At 43.5% G+C, this 19,432-nt stretch overlaps 2 protein-coding genes across 4 annotated transcripts in view; one reads left to right on the top strand and one right to left on the bottom strand.

Annotated features, from left to right (window-relative positions):
- The first annotated feature begins 12,686 nt into the window (after positions 1-12,686).
- LOC123078493 (50S ribosomal protein L25) lies at positions 12,687-15,863 on the top strand. Its single transcript, XM_044501024.1, has 3 exons — positions 12,687-13,319; positions 14,659-14,788; positions 15,299-15,863. The coding sequence occupies exons 1-3, from the start codon at positions 12,687-12,689 to the stop codon at positions 15,523-15,525; spliced, it is 990 nt and encodes a 329-aa protein (XP_044356959.1). The 3' UTR covers positions 15,526-15,863.
- Positions 15,864-17,384: 1,521 nt separating this feature from the next.
- LOC123078492 (FCS-Like Zinc finger 11) overlaps positions 17,385-19,432 on the bottom strand; it is a 2,775-nt gene continuing 727 nt past the window's right edge. Inside the window, exons 2-4 of one of the 3 annotated variants that reach the window (XM_044501022.1) lie at positions 19,217-19,313; positions 18,035-18,724; positions 17,385-17,917 (exon numbers count right to left, since the gene is read on the bottom strand). In XM_044501022.1, coding sequence (XP_044356957.1) covers positions 17,779-17,917; positions 18,035-18,717 — 822 coding nt within the window. In that variant the 5' untranslated portion in view covers positions 18,718-18,724; positions 19,217-19,313 and the 3' untranslated portion in view covers positions 17,385-17,778. The other 2 variants (XR_006437493.1, XM_044501023.1) reach the window with 2 other exon arrangements.

Genomic DNA, 19,432 nt, shown 5'->3' with positions numbered 1-19,432 from the left:
ATGACCACAACGTGATTTGCCAATTTCTATTTACCCTTCATAAGGACCCTTTTCATCGAATCCGTTCCGACTAAAGTAGGAGAGACAGACACCCGCTAGCCACCTTATGCAACTAGTGCATGTCAGTCGGTGGAACCTGTCTCACGTAAGCGTACGTGTAAGGTCGGTCCGGGCCGCTTCATCCTACAATGCCGCCGAAACAAGAAACGACTAGTAGCGGCAAGAAGAATTGGCAAACTCAACACCCACAACTGCTTTGTGTTCTACTCGTGCATAGTAACTACGCATAGACCTGGCTCTGATGCCACTGTTGGGAATCGTAGCATAATTTAAAATTTTCCTACGCTCACCAAGATGCATCTATGGAGTCTACTAGCAACGAGGGGAAAGGAGTGCATCTACATACCCTTGTAGATCGCGAGCGGAAGCGTTCCAATGAACGTGGATGACGGAGCCGTACTCGTCGTGATCCAAATCACCGATGACCGAGTGCCGAACAGACGGCACCTCCGCGTTCAACACACGTACGGTGCAGCGACGTCTCCTCCTTCTTGATCCAGCAAGGGGGAAGGAGAGGTTGATGGAGATCCAGCAGCACGACGGCGTGGTGGTGGATGTAGCGGGTCTCGGCAGGGCTTCGCTAAGCTTCTGCGAGAGAGAGAGAGAGAGAGAGAGAGAGAGAGAGAGAGAGAGAGAGAGGTGCTGCAGGGGAGGAGGGAGGCGCCCAAGGCTGTTGTATGCTGCCCTCCCTCCCCCCCTTTATATAGGCCCCCTAGGGGGGCGCCGGCCCCAAAAGATGGGATCTCAAGGGGGGGCGGCGGCCATAAGGGGGGAAGGGGTTGCCTTGCCCCCCAAGGCAAGGGGGAACTCCCCCCTAGGGTTCCCAACCCTAGGCGCATGGGGGGAGGCCCAAGGGGGGCGTCCCAGCCCACTAAGGGCTGGTTCCCTTCCACTTTCAGCCCACGGGGCCCTCCGGGATAGGTGGCCCCACCCGGTGGACCCCCGGGACCGGTAACCCCCGAAACTTTCCCGGTGGCCGAAACTGGACTTCCTATATATAATTCTTCACCTCCGGACCATTCCGGAACCTCTCGTGATGTCCGGGATCTCATCCGGGACTCCAAACAACTTTCGGGTTTCCGCATACATATATCTCTACAACCCTAGCGTCACCGAACCTTAAGTGTGTAGACCCTACGGGTTCGGGAGACATGCAGACATGACCGAGACGCCTCTCCGGTCAATAACCAACAGCGGGATCTGGATACCCATGTTGGCTCCCACATGTTCCACGATGATCTCATCGGATGAACCACGGTGTCGAGGATTCAATCAATCCCGCATACAATTCCCTTTGTCAATCGGTATGTTACTTGCCCGAGATTCGATCGTCGGTATCCCAATACCTTGTTCAATCTCGTTACCGGCAAGTCTCTTTACTCGTACCGCAATGCATGATCCCGTGACTAACGCCTTAGTCACATTGAGCTCATTATGATGATGCATTACCGAGTGGGCCCAGAGATACCTCTCCGTCACACGGAGTGACAAATCCCAGTCTCGATCCGTGCCAACCCAACAGACACTTTCGGAGATACCCGTAGTGCACCTTTATAGTCACCCAGTTACGTTGTGACGTTTGGCACACCCAAAGCACTCTTACGGTATCCGGGAGTTGCACGATCTCATGGTCTAAGGAAAAGATACTTGACATTGGAAAAGCTCTAGCAAACGAAACTACACGATCTTTTATGCTATGCTTAGGATTAGGTCTTGTCCATCACATCATTCTCCTAATGATGTGATCCTGTTATCAATGACATCCAATGTCCATAGTCAGGAAACCATGACTATCTGTTGATCAACGAGCTAGTCAACTAGAGGCTTACTAGGGACACGTTGTGGTCTATGTATTCACACATGTATTACGATTTCCGGACAATACAATTATAGCATGAATAAAAGACTATTATCATGAACAAAGAAATATAATAATAACCATTTACTATTGCCTCTAGGGCATATTTCCAACAGTTCTGAGCTGTAAAAGCATGGCACACTGAACTATTGAGTAGTCATCAGCTTTGCTCTGCCAAACGTTCTTAACATCATCAGTAGCGTCTGCAGCAGGCCTGGCACCTAGCGGTGCTTCCAGGACGTAATTCTTCTGTGCAGCAATGAGCATAATCCTCAAGTTACGGACCCAGTCTGTGTAGTTGCTACCGTCATCTTTCAACTTAGCTTTCTCTAGGAACACATTAAAATTCAAAGGAACAGTAGCACGGGCCATTGATCTACAACAACATAGACATGCAAAATACTATCAGGTACTAAGTTCATGATAAATTAAAGTTCAATTAAACATATTACTTAAGAACTCCCACTTAGATAGGCATCCGTCTAATCATCTAAGTGATCACGTGATCCAAATCAACTAAACCATGTTCGATCATCACATGAGATGGAGTAGTTTTCAATGGTGAACATCACTATGTTGATCATATCTACTATATGATTCACGCTCAACCTTTCGGTCTCAGTGTTCCGTGGCCATATATGCATATGCTAGGCTCGTCAAGTTTAACCTGAGTATTCTGTGTGTGCAAAACTGGCTTGCACCCGTTGTATGTGAACGTAGAGCTTATCACACCCGAACATCACGTGGTGTCTCGGCACGACAAACTATAGCAATGGTGCATACTCAGGGAGAACACTTATACCTTGAAATTTAGTGAGAGATCATCTTATAATGCTACCGTCGTACTAAGCAAAATAAGATGCATAAAGGATAAACATCACATGCAATCAATATAAGTGATATGATATGGCCATCATCATCTTGTGCCTTTGATCTCCATCTCCAAAGCACTGTCATGATCACCATCGTCACCGGCTTGACACCTTGATCTCCCTCGTAGCATCGTTGTCGTCTCGCCAGCTATTGCTTCTATGACTATCGCTATAGCTCAGTGATAAAGTAAAGCAATTACATGGTGATTACATTTCATACAATAAAGCGACAACCATAAGGCTCCTGCCAGTTGCCGATAACTTTTACAAAACATGATCATCTCATACAACAATTTATATATCATCACGTCTTGACCATATCACATCACAGCAAGCCCTACAAAAACAAGTTAGACGTCCTCTACTTCGTTGTTGCAAGTTTTACGTGGCTGCTACGGGCTTAGCAAGAACCGTTCTTACCTACGCATCAAAACCACAATGATTTTTCGTCAAGTGTGCTATTTTAACCTTCAACAAGGACCGGGCGTAGTCACACTCGATTCAACTAAAGTTGGAGAAACAGACACCCACTAGCCACCTGTGTGCGAAGCACGGCGGTAGAACCAGTCTCATGAACGCGGTCATGTAATGTCGGTCTGGGCCGCTTCATCCAACAATACCGCCGAATCAAAGTATGACATGTTGGTAAGCAGTATGACTATTGTCGCCCACAACTCTTTGTGTTCTACTCGTGCATATAACATCTACGCATAGACCTGGCTCGGATGCCACTGTTGGGGAACGTAGTATTTCAAAATTTTCCTACGATCACGCAAGATCTATCTAGGAGAAGCATAGCAACGAGCAAGGAGAGTATGTCCACGTACCCTCGTAGGCCGAAAGCGGAAGCGTTTTATCAACGCGGTTGATGTAGTCGTACGTCTTCACGATCCGACCGATCCTAGCACCGAACGTACGGCACCTCCGTGTTCAGCACACGTTCAGCTCGATAACATTCCTCGTACTCTCGATCCAGCTGAGGCCAAGGGAGAGTTCCGTCAATACGACGGTGTAGCGACGGTGATGATGAAGTTACCGGTGCAGGGCTTCGCCTAAGCACTACAACGATATGACCGAGGTGTGTTTCTGTGGAGGGGGCACCGCACACGGCTAAAAGATCAACTTGTGTGTTCTAGGGTGCCCCCTCCCCACATATATAAAGGAGGGAGGAGGAGGCCGGCCGGCCCTAGGGGGCGCGCCCAAGGAGGGGAGTCCTACTAGGACTCCAAGTCCTAGTAGGATTCCACCAAGAGGGAGAGAGGGGGAAGGAGAAAGAGAGGGAGAAGGAGAAGGAAAGGGGGGCGCCCCCCCTTCCCTTGTCCAATTCGGACTGCAAGGGGGGTGCGCGCCCTGCCCTGGCTGCCCTCCTCTCTCTCCAATAAGGCCCATGGTGGCCCATTAGTTCCCCCGGGGGGTTCCGGTAACCCCTCCGGCACTCCGGTTTTAGCCGAAACCATCCGGAACACTTCCGGTGTCCGAATAAAATGGTCCAATATATCAATCTTTATGTATCGACCATTTCGAGACTCCTCGTCATGTTCGTGATCTCATCCGAGACTCCGAACAACCTTCGGTACATCAAATCACATAACTCATAATATAAATCGTCATCGAACGTTAAGCGTGCAGACCCTATGGGTTCGAGAACTATGTAGACATGACCGAGACACATCTCCGGTCAATAACCAATAGCGGAACCTGGATGCTCATATTGGCTCCTACATATTCTACGAAGATCTTTACCGGTCAAACCGCATAACAATATACGTTGTTCCCTTTGTCATCCGTATGTTACTTGCCCAAGATTCGATCGTCGGTATCACCATACCTAGTTCAATCTCGTTACCGGCAAGTCTCTTTACTCGTTTTGTAATGCATCATCCCGCAACTAACTCATTAGTCACATTGCTTGCAAGGCTTATAGTGACGTGCATTACCGAGAGGGCCCAGATATACCTCTCCGATACACGAAGTGACAAATGCTAATCTCGATCTATGCCAACTCAACAAACACCATCAGAGATACCTGTAGAGCATCTTTATAATCACCCAGTTACATTGTGACGTTTGATAGCACACTAAGTGTTCCTCCGGTATTCGGGAGTTGCATAATCTCATAGTCACAGGAACATGTATAAGTCATGAAGAAAGCAATAGCAATAAACTAAACGATCATAGTGCTAAGCTAACAGATGGGTCTTGTCCATCACATCATTCTCTAATGATGTGATCTCTTTCATCAAATGACAACTCATGTCTATGGCTAGGAAACTTAACCATCTTTGATTAACGAGCTAGTCAAGTAGAGGCATACTAGGGACACTCTGTTTGTCTATGTATTCACACATGTACTAAGTTTCCGGTTAATACAATTCTAGCATGAATAATAAACATTTATCATGATATAAGGAAATATAAATAACAACTTTATTATTGCCTCTAGGGCATATTTCCTTCAGTATTAGCCATGATAAAGTTGGAATACAGTAGATATAATGCAAAAATAAAATATGAATGGGTTTGCAACAGTACTTAGAGTAGTGATTTGCTTTGTTATACTAACGGATCTCACGAAGGTTTTGTTAAGTTTTGTGTGATTGAAGTTTTCAAGTTTTGGGTGAGATCACAATGGATGAAGGAATAAGGAGTGAAAAGAGCCTAAGCTTGGGGATGCCCCATGGCACCCCAAGTTATTATTCAAGCAGAACCAAGCAACTAATCTTAGGGATGCCCCGAAAGGCATCCCCTCTTTCTTCTAACGACCATCGGTATTTTACTTGGAGCTATATTTTTATTCATCACATATCATGAGTTTTGCTTGGAGCATCTTGTATTATATGAGTCTTTGCTTGTTTTGATTTTTAGTTTTTGTCATCTATTCTTGCTGTACACACCTATTATAGAGAGCCAAAATTAGGCTATGATTTGTTAGAATTCCTCTTTATGCTTCACTCAAATTTTTGAGCTAGGGAATTGCTCTAGTGCTTCACTTATATCTTTTTTAGCACGGTGTGCTTTAATATTTATGAAGAAATGCTCTCATGCTTCACTTAGATTTATTTGAGAGTTAGAATTTCTTTTGAACAAATTCTCTCATGCTTCACTTATATTATTTTGAGAGACGAAAAATTCTATGCTCACGTTCTTCACTTGAATTTGTTTGAGCCTATCAAAAGAAACATATGAAATTAGTCCCAAAAGTGATAGATATTCAAGAGGGATATAATAAAAACTTTCATGAAGATCATTGGACAAAATAAACTTGATTCTTTGTAATAGTTTTGAGATATGATGATAGTGATATGTGAGTCATGTTGGTGAGTAATTATGATTTAGTAAGAATACTGGTGTTAAGGTTTGTGATTCCCTATGCAAGCATGAAAGTCAATAGTTATGCAATGAAATTACATCCTACTTATGGTGCATTATTCGGTGTTAGTTATGCTTAATGCTCGCTTATGTGATTTTTCATTTCTTGGTTGGTTGCTTCTCAATCTATTTGATAGCCTCCACTTGTACTAAGTAGAAATACTACTTGTGCATCCAAAATCTTTAAACCCAGTTTTGCCATATGAGTCCACCATACCTACCTATATGCGATATTTTTGTGCCGTTGTAAGCAAATTTGTATGCGCCACCTCTAATTTTCAAAATAAATTTCCTTTTTGTGTGCTCGTACCGCTCATGAAGCGGCAGGGGGTGGCCAATATTTTCCGTGCTAGATATGTTATTCTCAAGATGAGTGTTTATTCACTTGTCATTGCACGAGAGTATGGCAGTAATAGGGATGCCCAGTCCCGAAATGAAAAAGAAATTTACTTTATGTTGTCAAATAATAAATTCCTTGGAAAGTGTTGGTATGGAAGGCACCCGTGGATACGGCTAGCCATGGATTGTGAAAGAATGGTGGAAAAAGGAATAAACTTTATTTTCTGTTTGGGAACCGCCTATGATATATCTAGCATGGAAAGTGTTAGGAATTACTCGACCATTTTCGTTGACGGGAAAAGTATGCCTCTCAAAAAAAATATCTCTCAATTTTTGCTTTGAGCTCTGGCACCTCTACAAATCCCTACTTCCCTCTGCGAAGGGCCTATCTATTTACTTTATGCAATTTTTTTATTTGAGTCTCCATCTTCTCTTATAAAGCACCAACTAGGGAGCACTATGATCATACTTGAGCATTGGGTGTAGCTAATATGCGAGTGTGTTTCATGAATGGATCAATGATTGAGCATGATGGGCTAAGGATAACTTTCTTTAGTGTTGATATTTTGAAAGACATGTTTGCTTGTTGATATGCTTGAGTATTGAAATCTTCATGTCAAAACTAGACAATTGCTTTGAACCACATAAAAGTCCAAATGTCCATGCTAAAAAAGAAAATAATATGTGATGAACATGTTAGGCAACATTCCACATCAAAAATTTTGTTTTTATTATTTACATACTCGAGGACGAGCAGGAATTAAGCTTGGGGATGCTGATACGTCTCCAACGTATCTATAATTTTTTATTGTTACATGCTGTTATAATATAATTCTTGGATGTTTTACAATCATTTTATAGCAACTTTATATCATTGTTTTGGGTCTAACCTATTGACATAGTGCCCAATGCTAGTTGCTATTTTTTGCTTGTTTTTTACTTGGCAGAATAACAGTACCAAACGGAGTCCAAACACAACGAAACTTTTTGGAGATTTTTTTGGACCAGAAGACACCCAGTGGGCCAAAGAAGTACTAGAGGGGAGGCCCGAGGTGGGTACAACCCACCAAGGCACGCCAGGAGGCCCAGGTGCGCCCATGGGGGTTGTGCCCCCCTCGACAATCTCCCGCACCGCCTCTTCGCCCTATAAATCCCCAAATATTCCAGAAACCCTAGGGGATTCGTCAAAACACAATTCCAGCCGCCGCAAGTTCCAGAACCACGAGATCCAATCTAGACACCATCACGGAGGGGTTCATCACCCTCATTGGTGCTTCTTCGATGATGCGTGAGTAGTTCACCATATACCTACGGGTCCGTAGGCAGTAGCTAGATGGCTTCCTCTCTCTCTCTCTCTCTCTCTCTCTCTCTCTCTCTTTTGATTCTCAATACAATGGTCTCTTGGAGATCTATTTGATGTAACTCTTTTTGCGGTGTGTTTGTTGGGATCCGATTAACTTTGAGTTTATGATCAGATCTATATCCATGAATATTATTTGAGTCTTCTTTGATCTCTTATATGCATGATTATTTATAGCCTCATATTTCTTCTTCGAATCTTTGGTTTAGTTAGGCCAACTAGATCGATTTTTCTTGCCATGGGAGAGGTGCTTTGTGATGGGTTCGATCTTGTGGTGTTCTTTCCCAATGACAGAAGGGGCAGCAAGACACGAACGTATCGTTGCTATTGAGGATAACAAGATGGGGCTATTCCTACATGAATAGATATCATCTACATCATGTCATTGTTCTTATTGCATTACTCCATTTTTCCATGAACTTGATACACTAGATGCATGCTGGATAGCGGTCGATGTGTGGAGTAACAGTAGTAGATGCAGGCAGGAGTCGGTCAACTAATCTTGGATGTGATGCCTACATATTAATCGTTGCCCTGGATATCGTCATAATTATCCGATCTTCTATCAATTGCCCAACAGTAATTTGTTTACCCACCGTTGCTATTTCTTGAGAGAAGCCACTAGTGAAATCTACGGCCCCCGGGTCTATTCTTTATCATATTTGCTTGGAGATCTATTTTTATTCGCTTTTGTTTTCAGATCTATTATTTAAAAAAAATACCTTGCTGCACTTTTTTATTACTTATTTTATTTTGCGTTTTATCGAGATCTATTTATCCAATCTACCCAAATTTTATCCCATCAACTTGACAATTTCTGGCGCCGTTACTCGAAGAGGGATTGACAACCCCTCATATGCGTCGGGTTGCAACTATTTGTTCTTTGTGTGCAGGTATCGTTTACATAGTGTTGCTTGGTTCTCCTACTGGATTGATACCTTGGTTTTGAGGGAAATACCTACCGTAGCTGTACTGCATCATCCCTTCCTCTTTGGGGAAATACCGACGCAATTTCAAGCGACATCAAGCACCTTTATGACCACCCAGTTATGAAGTGATGTTTGATAGAACACAAAGTATTCCTCCGGTATCTAGGAGTAGCATGATCTCATGGTCGAAGGAACTGACACTTGACATGAAGAAAGCTATAGCAAATAACTAAACGATCTGATGCTAAGCATATGGTTGGGTCTGTCCATCACATCATTCTCCTAATGACGTGATCCCATTATCAAATGACAAATCATTTCTATTGTTAGGAAGCCATAACCATCTTTGATCAACGAGCTAGTCTGGTAGAGGCTTGCAAGGGACACGATGTAGTTTATGTATTCACACATCCATTTAAGTTTTCGGTCGATACAATTCTAGTATGAATAATAAACATTTATCATGAATGGGAAATATGATAATAACCAATTTATTATTGCCTCAAGGGCATATTTCTAACAACCTAACCCTAGGTCTTACAAGGCCCATGGGCCCAAGTGGAGTTGACGCAACACCTTCGACTTGTAGTTTTACTCAGATTCTGCAGTAGCGTCGGACTGTTCCGGTGATATCTCCGCGCTCCGAACGAATTTGAAGGTGAATCCAACTGGGTTTAAGGTGCATGAGATAAGCTTTCCAAAAAAAGATTCACCCAATTCGGAGTCCGATGTAAAATTTAGAAATGTTTGAAGTCAGGTATGTCTGTGCAGTCTGAATCCGAGTCTAGAATGTGACGAATTTGGACTGTAACTTCTCTTGGGCCAAATGTGACGTGAGAGGACTTCTTAAACAACACCAAATTTTTCCTTTTTCTTTATCTTCACATGGTTTGTACAAGTGTCCGGTAATTCTGCAATTAGTCATGAAACAAAAAATAGGTGAAGTATTTTTGTTCTGGATGACATAAATAAATTATTGCATATTTTTATTAGAAATCACCTAAAAAATACACGTACGCAATATTTTTGGTAGTATCCAAGGTAGCCATGTCCTCGTCAGATAGAGATAGGACGCTGATGGTGAAGACGAGTGGTGATGATGCCCTCTCGATGTTGTGATGCGACGACGGATTCTCTAGATCAATTCCCCCTTTGGAACTTCCGAAGGCTAGGGCTCTTCATTCTGGGTGTGTTTTCTGGATGTGTGGTGTCTCTGATACCCTATCCTTCTACACGGGGATGAGGTAGTTGACCAGGCGGAGGCGGAGGCAGGCGTTACATCTGCTGGTACGAGCGCATCCCTTTTACCAGACGTCATCTTGCAGTCTTGAGGCTTCTGCATGAACCTTATCTTCTCCTAATTGTTTCACCTTTTTATGACAGAGTTTTACCACATTAACTAACGTGATTTATCACCATAAATTGGCTTTCTTTCATTGGACTACAAATAATTTCCATGCATGACATTCTGGTGAAAACATACAAAAAGAGGTGCGCAACCGTGGTAAATCCAAAGAATCCTACACTACTGAGCCAAATAAAAGGTGTTATACATCACATAAATTGGACTCATCAGAGGCAACGTTCTAGCAACCGACTGGGTGGGTGGGGTGGGGGATATCGCGCTATGAAACAACGAACTACTGTTTGGAGAAGCAATGTCTCATGGCTCACAATGACCTGCTGGGTTGGGGATATCTTATTATGCAACAATAGGCTAACTATATCAATACGAAAAGTTTAGTGGCGAGCAATCGGTTGGCTAGGGGAATCATGCTCATACGAAGCAACACGGTTCTGTGGCTGGCTAGCAACTTGTTGGGGTGGGGGTATCGTGTGTGCAACACCAACCGGATAGTGCACATCAAGAGGCAACGTCTGGCGAGTAACTAGTTGGGGGCTATCACGCGCGCGTATGCATCAATAGGGTATTGTATATCGAGAGGCAACATCTGTGGTGAGTAACGGACAAGGGCTATCACGATCGTGTGCGCATCAACGAGGTATTGTATATCGAGATACAACACCCGGTGGCGACTAACCAACCGGTTGGGAGCTATCACAAGCGTGTATGCAACAACATGGTATTGTACATCGATAGGAAACGTCCGTCCTATGGAGAGTAACCGATCGGCTAGGGGCTAGCACACGCACGTACGCAACAATGTGGTACTATACACCGAGAGGCAATGCCCGGTGGCTCGCAAATGGCTGTGGTCAACTATACCAGCATACACATCATTGGCCTCCTGTGTATTGAGAGAGGCAGCAGTCGGTGACACTCGTAAACGATGTCTTCAACTATTACGCACAACCGTGCAACATCAGCAGGGGGCTTCTGTATCAAGAGAGGCTGCAACGCCCGGTCGCACTCTCATACATACGGGGTCATCACACACCTCTCCAACTCGATCGGTCAATAGCTACTCGCGCATATGGGGGCCTCCAACTACTGCGCACAATTGCAACAGGGTCTCTATACAGCTTCTCCAACTATCACGCACCACCGCCGAGTACACAAGCTAGCTAAAGCAATAGTCGCACATCGATCGGTCGGGTTCTGTAATGTGAAGCCTCCATTTTGATCAGTAGTTCTCGCCCATGCATACGGGGGCCTCTAACTACCATGCACGAGGTTAACGAGGTCTTTACTCGCGCATACAGGCTTTGCAATAATCGCGCACCACCGCCAAGTACATAGGCCATGGCTATAGCGAGAGCTCACATCGAACGATCAAGTTCTGTAATGTGAAATCTCCAATTTGATTAGTAGCTACTCACGCATGCATACGGGCCCCTCTAATTACCGTGCACGATCACAACGGGGTCTCTACTCGTGTATATGGGTTCTCGAATTATCGCGCATGAACATTGATCGAGTCTCACACCCATCAATCATTTTTTTAATGTGAAGTCTCCAACGCGAGATCAGGCACGACTATGCAAACAACCCAACATCACACTCAGGGCCAACCACCCACCATGTACTGAGTGAGGCGAAACTCACTCGAGGAATCGCCGGAGAATTCTCATCATCATTTCTACCATGAAAATGATTGTCATGGAAGACCCTAAAAACATCATCCAGGTGTGCGGCTAGCCCGCCCAAAGAACTGCGGCCATTCTTAGAGATAGCAGGGGGGCATTTTATTGCATTGAATTGTGTCTTCTTCCTATATGCTATTGATGTGTTCACAATTGAAGGTCTTGCCATGCATAATGGATAACAATTGGCCAATTCTCTAGGACATCATAGAGTTTAGGCCGAATCTGTTTCTCAAGAAGTCGTAAAAAATTCGCCGGCCAAAACCGATGGTGGGACCCATTGAGGACAATATATGTTGATTGTTCTCGTATTGCAAAAGGAATGCCACTTACGTGGTTCCTGAGCTAGCTAAGTTTAGTTATCACAATAAAAGAGACCCTCCTAGTGCTATATTTAGACCATTAGAGGACCATGTGATGGTTGTTTTGAGTCCTAATAAAGCTTGCCACAATGGTAATCCCTTGAAAAAAATCTAGTGGTACTTAAAAAAGTAAGGTTTTTTTCTTTCTTTCTCCCTCCTCATCTCATCTCCTCGGTTTGGGTTTCATTGATTTTCCTCCACCGTTTTTTCTTTTAAAATATTTCAACCATTCTACATCTTATTGACTTATCAAATAAAATTATGTTTTCCTTGATAAACCAATAAATATTGATTTAATTGGCCGCCAAAGTCCATTTTTGATATCTAATTTACATTAGTAATAAAATCCAGATAACTATAGTGAATGAGTATAAAGTACTTATGCCTCCGTTGCAATACACATGCAACTATCTATTTCTTATTTTTATTTTTTTAGGGGAAACTGTCTATTTCTTATGAAAAAAAACATGTGACGGGCCTATCCATTGAGGCATGCCTTCCTACCATGTGACGGGCTCTCCATTCAGGCCCAATACCTATAGCCCACACAAAGCCCTAAACATCACCTTGTCTTCCCCACTCCACTCTCCCCGAACCCCCAAAGACGGCCATCATCATCGTCGCGTTGCCTTCTTCCCACCTCCCAAAAACCCTACACCCCGCGACGACCAACCGGCGGCCGCCATGCTCCTCCGGCGACCACTTCAGACGCTCACCCTCCCCCTCCTCCGCCGGCACTTCTCCGCCTCCGCCGCAGCGGTTTCCGCCCCAGATCACAACATCGACGAACTCCTGTCGCCGCCGTTCGACTACCTCCCTGGTCACCCGCGGCCGGACGCGAAGCACGACGAGGTGATCTTCGCCGTGCCGAGGGACTCCTCTGGCCGGCACTTCGCGGCCAAGGAACGCAAGGCTGGGCGTGTGCCGGCCATCGTCTTCGAGCAGGAGAATGGCCAAGAGGGCGGTAACAAGCGCCTCGTCTCGGTGCCGTCCAAGCAGATCCGCAAGCTCGTCGACCACCTCGGACGGTCCTTCTTCCTCTCCCGCCTCTTCCGTCTCCAGGTTTGGTCCGAGCAGGCCGGGCAGGGGGACCTCATCGAGAGCGTCCGCGTCCTGCCGCGCAAGGTGGGTTCTCTTAATGGTTAGTGAGCCCTTGTTTTCTACCAAGGGTCGACATTTTCTACAATAACCCGGTATTTGTCTCGGGCTTGCTAATGTGCATGATAAACATTGAACATTTAGATAGCTGGGGTTGGCATTTCGGAATGAAATACTTCTGTTTTAGGTGGCAATTTGAGAGCTGTATTGTAGCAGAAAACCATTGAGGAACAAATAACATGATTAGTGATGATTTGAAGGTGCCTTTGATTGAAAAGTTCTAATTGTTCGGTGATCTAATCAGCTAGTTGATCTGTAAGTGTACTCTGTGCGAGGACAGTGTTTCCTACCTCAAGTCAAGACAATAAAATGGTGTTTCTTGGTTTGTGTTCATTGTTTTGCTAATGTTCTTAGTAGCAAGTAGGATTTGACCTAGTCTGAAATACTGGAAAATGATGGACTTGCAGGTTTAATTGCTACGTTGTATATTCTAATGGACTATCCCTTCAGTAAATGCACCATGTGTGTTACACTTAGGATATACACCCTCTGTTCATAAATATAAGACGTTTTGGCAGTTCAATTTAAAATGTCTTACATTTTATCAGCAAATGGGCACTGGGTGAACTCAGGTGTGGCAGCAAAAGTCTGTTGCGTGCCTTCATTATCTTGCAAGATCCAAGTGACAAGCTCTTGACGAAGTAACACAAGTTTTTTTCTTATATGCGGAGGAGGATCGGTCAACATGGTGCAAGCAAATGCAGTTCATCCTTTTGTTGCTCTTGAGTGATCATTAGCATGCATCTTATTTGGTTATCTACTTGTCTTTGTTAGCATGATACTAGATAAAGGGTGTGCACATAGCGCATCCATTTCCTCTCAGTTCGTAAGGAAATTGAGCTGTTTCTTGCTAAGCTCCTGCGTTCGAAACAGGGCTGGAATGTGCTCATTACCTTTCATACAACACTAAACTGATTAATTTGCTGACCTATGTGCGATCTTGTACAATGTGGATCAGACATAAACTTTCCTTCGTTAGGTAGGAGAATCAAATGGCTTGTGGAAATGCTACTTTAAAAACATTGTGAGAATCACTCTCTCTGATGTTAGCAGCAGCAAACACTGCCTGCTTACCAGGGAGCTGGTTCCTTGAATAATGAATTATACATACTTGGGTTTTCTAGCTCACTGCAAGAAATCAGCCAGGCACCTCCATCTACCTTACAATATCCGTTGAAAACTGACCCTATATGGCTCTTTATAGGCATATGTTAGAATGATTGGCGCAGTTATGGATTTGTGAAATAATGGAAATGTGGTACTGTGAATCTGTTGGCTGCCTTTTTTTTAATATCTATATTTGCAGGTGCACTTGCACGCAGGCACTGATGAACCTCTCAATGTGACATTCATGAGAGCACCTTCTTCGGCACTGCTCAAAATAGATGTTCCTTTAATGTACATTGGGGAGGACGCCTCACCTGGCCTCAGGAAAGGTATGTAGCATGTATACCAATGATGCATCCATTTTACGTAACACTATTTTGGAATGCTAAATTGAAAAGTTCTCCAGTTTTTTCCACATCAAAATTGGGCGGGCCCAAACCCTAGATCATTTGGAAACAATTTCTTCAGCATGCCAGTTGTCTTCCATATAATATAAAATAATATTTAGGTTACTTGGGGCAATTTCTTGAACTATGCTAGTGAGAAGGCCTCATTTCTGTTGAGCAAAGCACTAACAAATTAAGTGTTGTCTAATGGCTCTTGTTACCTGTGCTGTGTTTATCATTTCATACTGGTGAGTGGATCAGTTATTCAGTGTACGCTGAACTTGATATACTGAAAAACCTCTGGTGAATGAGCATTGCCTTTGTTATATTATTATGTACTGCTCTAGGACTTGTGCATTCAGCCCTTATCCAGCTGTATTCCTGTTGTATTATGTGATGTTACATTGTTCATAATAAATCCAGGCTAATGTGATTATATTTGCAACCATGCAGGAGCTTACTTCAACACCATAAAACGAACTGTCAAGTTTCTCTGCCCTGCTGACATAGTCCCGCCATACATTGAAGTGGACCTAAGCGAGTTGGATGTCGGGCAGAAACTGCTGATGCGCGATCTGATAGTCCACCCGGCGCTGAAATTGCTTCAGTCGCCAGATCAACCCATCTGTAGCATTATAGGGTCAAGAGCCCCCGACCAGAAGAAAGAGAAATCAAAATAACTCGCTCCGCTGTGTTAACTATTTGCAACAGAATAAACTTGTTTTGCTATCTATGCGAGTTATTCAGTTCTTGATTATCCCACCTAGAACGAATACTACTAGGATGATTTTGTAGCAAAAGACCACTGTTTTACCTGAGGAATGGAAGCCAGATGCTACAGATAAGAATACGGCAGGAATGTCCAAATATGTTTATGTGATTTTGTTCACAGAAACTTCACTGTGATGTATTTTATCAGAAAATCGTTTACCTGTTGACAATCCGATGGTTTTCCATTGTAGGATTGTGTACGTGATTTTCTAGTGGTCAAGCACATGGAATTTGCATTGTTGTGTCATGATCTTGACTGTTCTTGTCATCCAATAATTATATCAAGTATTTGCACCAATATTGCTAAATCCTGGTAAAGTTCTAGTTCACATTGATGCATCCAAGTAGCCTGCACTCACAAATCTACATAACTATCAACTCTCTTTGAAACTTGAAGCTACATTGTTGGCAATCACTCTTATGGCACATCCGGGACGCAAGAAAGGAGGAGTACGTGCAGTGTCAATAGTTTTTTTTTCTCTCGAAAAAACGGACTTTGTATCGACTAAAGTATATACAAGGATTGGGTTTGGCATTTTTAGAAGATTTTTTTACGGAAGAAGATCAAGTTTTTTCTTTGATGTTCAGCAAAACAACTCTTTTTTCTTTCTGTGGATCACACATTGAGCGTATTTAGTATTTGGATATTATGTGTATCAATGACCTGGTCAACCCTCTTAATTAATCATTAGACGAACTAAGAAACAGGAAAGGGTTGATAAATGATCAAGAAAAAACTTTTCTATTTTTCAAAATCTTTACTAAACTATGACCGGCCATCATATTAGCAAATAAACGTATTCCTAACCTTAATGCACGAAAACAATAAGAGATTAGCTCAAGGAGTACTAAGAAAGGTGCTAACGGCAGTGGGACTCCCGCACTTAATAAGAAGCTAAAAAAATGAAGTCCATGTCTTTGAAATCCAACGATCGTAATGCCTATAAAAATGGAAAATTAAAGAACCATCTTGGCGGGTGCCTCTGTGCCTGGTTGCTGGCAATGACCAGCTTCAATGCTTTTCTGAACCTGAATTGGCAGAGGCACTTGCCATTCAGCGTGCTCTAGAGGTTTGTTGAACTGAAGGCTTTATGACAGATCCGCGAGGCGTCAGATTGCCTCTCCATGGTGAACAGGATCAAGTCTATGGTCCAAGATCTATCAAGAGTGGGGTCTGTTGTCGCTGGCATCGAGTCTCTCACGTCCGGGTTTACTCGATGTTCTTTCTTACATGTCAGGCGTGATTTGAATGTAGCGGCACACAAATTAGCTCGGAGTTGTGAGCAGGATGTAAATCGTATTTATTGTGGTGTGGTTCCGGATAGTATCAGGGACGAGCTTTGTCATGATGTTCATCAATCGATGAAGTGCTGTTATTCTAAAAAAATCAACTCTCAAACACGCAAAACTACCTTCATAAAAATCTGAAGGCAACGTTAGCTCTCGCACCTGCAATGACAGGTACTCCTGAGCTAACGAACACAGGGAGCCAATCCGAAGACAGTGACCCATTCGCAGTATTAGACACTTACAGTAGTAGGAACTTGTCAGCTAATTCAATGATCAAGTACTGATCACAACCAAGTTTCGGCAAGTTCACTCAAACAAATGCAGTCTCCTGAAAACTGATGCCAGCATCTCAATGTACCAGTCATGGGGGTTATGATTTGCACAGCCACAAACAGACACTACTCCTGCCAAGAATCAGATAGTTCTTGCCATATAAGAACTCTAATCATCAAATGAAGACCCAACACAGAAAGAAAGGTGAACAAGATAGTATACTCAAATATTATTGTGTACCACATGCAAATACATGTAGAAGCTTAGGTTCAGATACATGACACAATACTCAATAGGAGTCGACAAAATGACGTCCAATTGAAATTGAGGTTCAGGCAAACACACGCACACACCCTTTTCCGATCAAAATAATAATATGACCGGAAGCACAGTCATCGTTCAGGCTCCTCCAAAAATTTGAGGATCCAGGTAACGAAAATAAAGAAATCATTAAGCGGGGTAAATTCATCAGTTGCCGCAGCAGACAAAATCTTCACGCAAAAACTTGATCAGCATGATCACATCCATGGCTGCAGCTTATTAACCTCAGACAGCACTTCAGATACGACCACATCAAGTGTTTACTGATGCTCGCTCGCTCACTGGATCAGGTGGAAAATGCGACGATTGTCAAAGGATGGGCCGCTGGGATCAGAGTGACCTATCGAAGGTTCACCTTCCATCTCATCTTCCATGAAGTTCTCCCTGCACTCCATGCTGCAGAAGGCTTTGTCACCCCTACGATTGAAAGACATGATACAAAACATTAAACAACAATCAGAACAGCCGCAGATCTATTAAACCAGCAAAAAAGAGAACATAAGGATGGTGCATCTAGTTTACTGGAACACTTACTGGTAGATATAGATGTCTTTCCCTTCTTTGAGCTTGTCACCGCAAAAACAACAGAAGCTCATGGTATCCCCATTCAGATGAGGGGCCAAACTCTCCTCACACCCACCCTCATCAGGGATCAGTTGCTCGGCTTGAAACTCAAAAACACGGTCTCCAAAAATGTGGGTAGTTCTAGGGTTCGGACCACGGGTAACAACACAGGTGTAATCCTCTGAATTGACAATGTCATCCAGGGACATGATACTACCGTTGAGTCCATCACTCATATTCTCATCTTTCTGTTCAAGCAGTCCAGCTTGATTAGGAGCAGTGGAGCTGTTCTTTCGAGTTAAGTTGTCAGTAATCCTCATCTCAGATCCAAGGAGAACCTTCCTGCTGCCCAAGGGTGTGGGGTTGTTTTCATCACTGAGAGAATCCACCAGTCCAAGGCCAACCCTGTCCCCAAGCAAGATCTTTTGGTTCTGGCTGGCTGCGCCGGCATCAAGGAAGGACGATCTGGGTGATTTGGTAGCAAGGCCTGTGAACAATTTCAGGTCTAAGGGGGATGTTGGGCTGCGGACAGCATCCAACTCAATCAAACATTTGGTGCTCAGTTTGACAAGAAGATCAGGGACTCTGAAGAAGCCCATCTTGTGAGCAGCCGATTCAGAGGAAGTTTGTGGAACAGAGGACTCGGCTGCCATTTGATCACTGCAATTTCCTTTTGGGTGTCAATAACTTGATTTATAAGTTCAGGTTTATAATCTAATAGTACTATTCCCTCCGTTTCTAAATATAAGTCTTTATAAAGATTTCACTATGGACCACATATGGATGTATATAGATGCATTTTAGAGTGTAGATTCACTCATTTTGCTCCTCCATATATAGTCCATATGAAATCTGGGAGTAGAATTTATTTAGAAGAATCTATCTACTGATTCGGTTGAAAAAAAAAACCCTACATGGAGCCAAAACAGAAGAATCACTCCACGAGGAGCTGCAGCTAGTATAATACTCCTACTGTACAACCAACCAAGAGCCAAACTAAAAGGGTTTCATATTGGAGTTCCTTGGCTTGTAAGCATACACATACATAAATACATGGATTAAAGCATCAGGAAAGCATGGGCATACGGAGAAGGCGAAGAAAACAAAAAGATAAAGGCATGTGTGATTGACCAATCATCATCTGATTCTCACCTTTGCTTCACAACCGTCCTTGCCTCACGGATTGTTCTGTTTCCTCGCAGTCGCAGCGGCAGCGGCTCCCTCGTGAAGAAAAAAAACGGCAAATCTCCTGAAAAATTCAGCCAAAACCAAGATGAAAGGCTATGACGAGTAGTCGTGGAAAACCACGAGAAGAGATTGATTTATCCTCGAAAAGGAGCGGAGATTAAACCCCAAAAATCTTCAAAA

This window comes from Triticum aestivum, chromosome 3D, assembly GCF_018294505.1.
Source record: "Triticum aestivum cultivar Chinese Spring chromosome 3D, IWGSC CS RefSeq v2.1, whole genome shotgun sequence".
Taxonomy (NCBI): Eukaryota; Viridiplantae; Streptophyta; class Magnoliopsida; order Poales; family Poaceae; genus Triticum; species Triticum aestivum.
The sequence above is the reverse complement of the archived record's forward strand: the minus strand, read 5'-3'. Positions and strand labels throughout refer to the sequence as shown.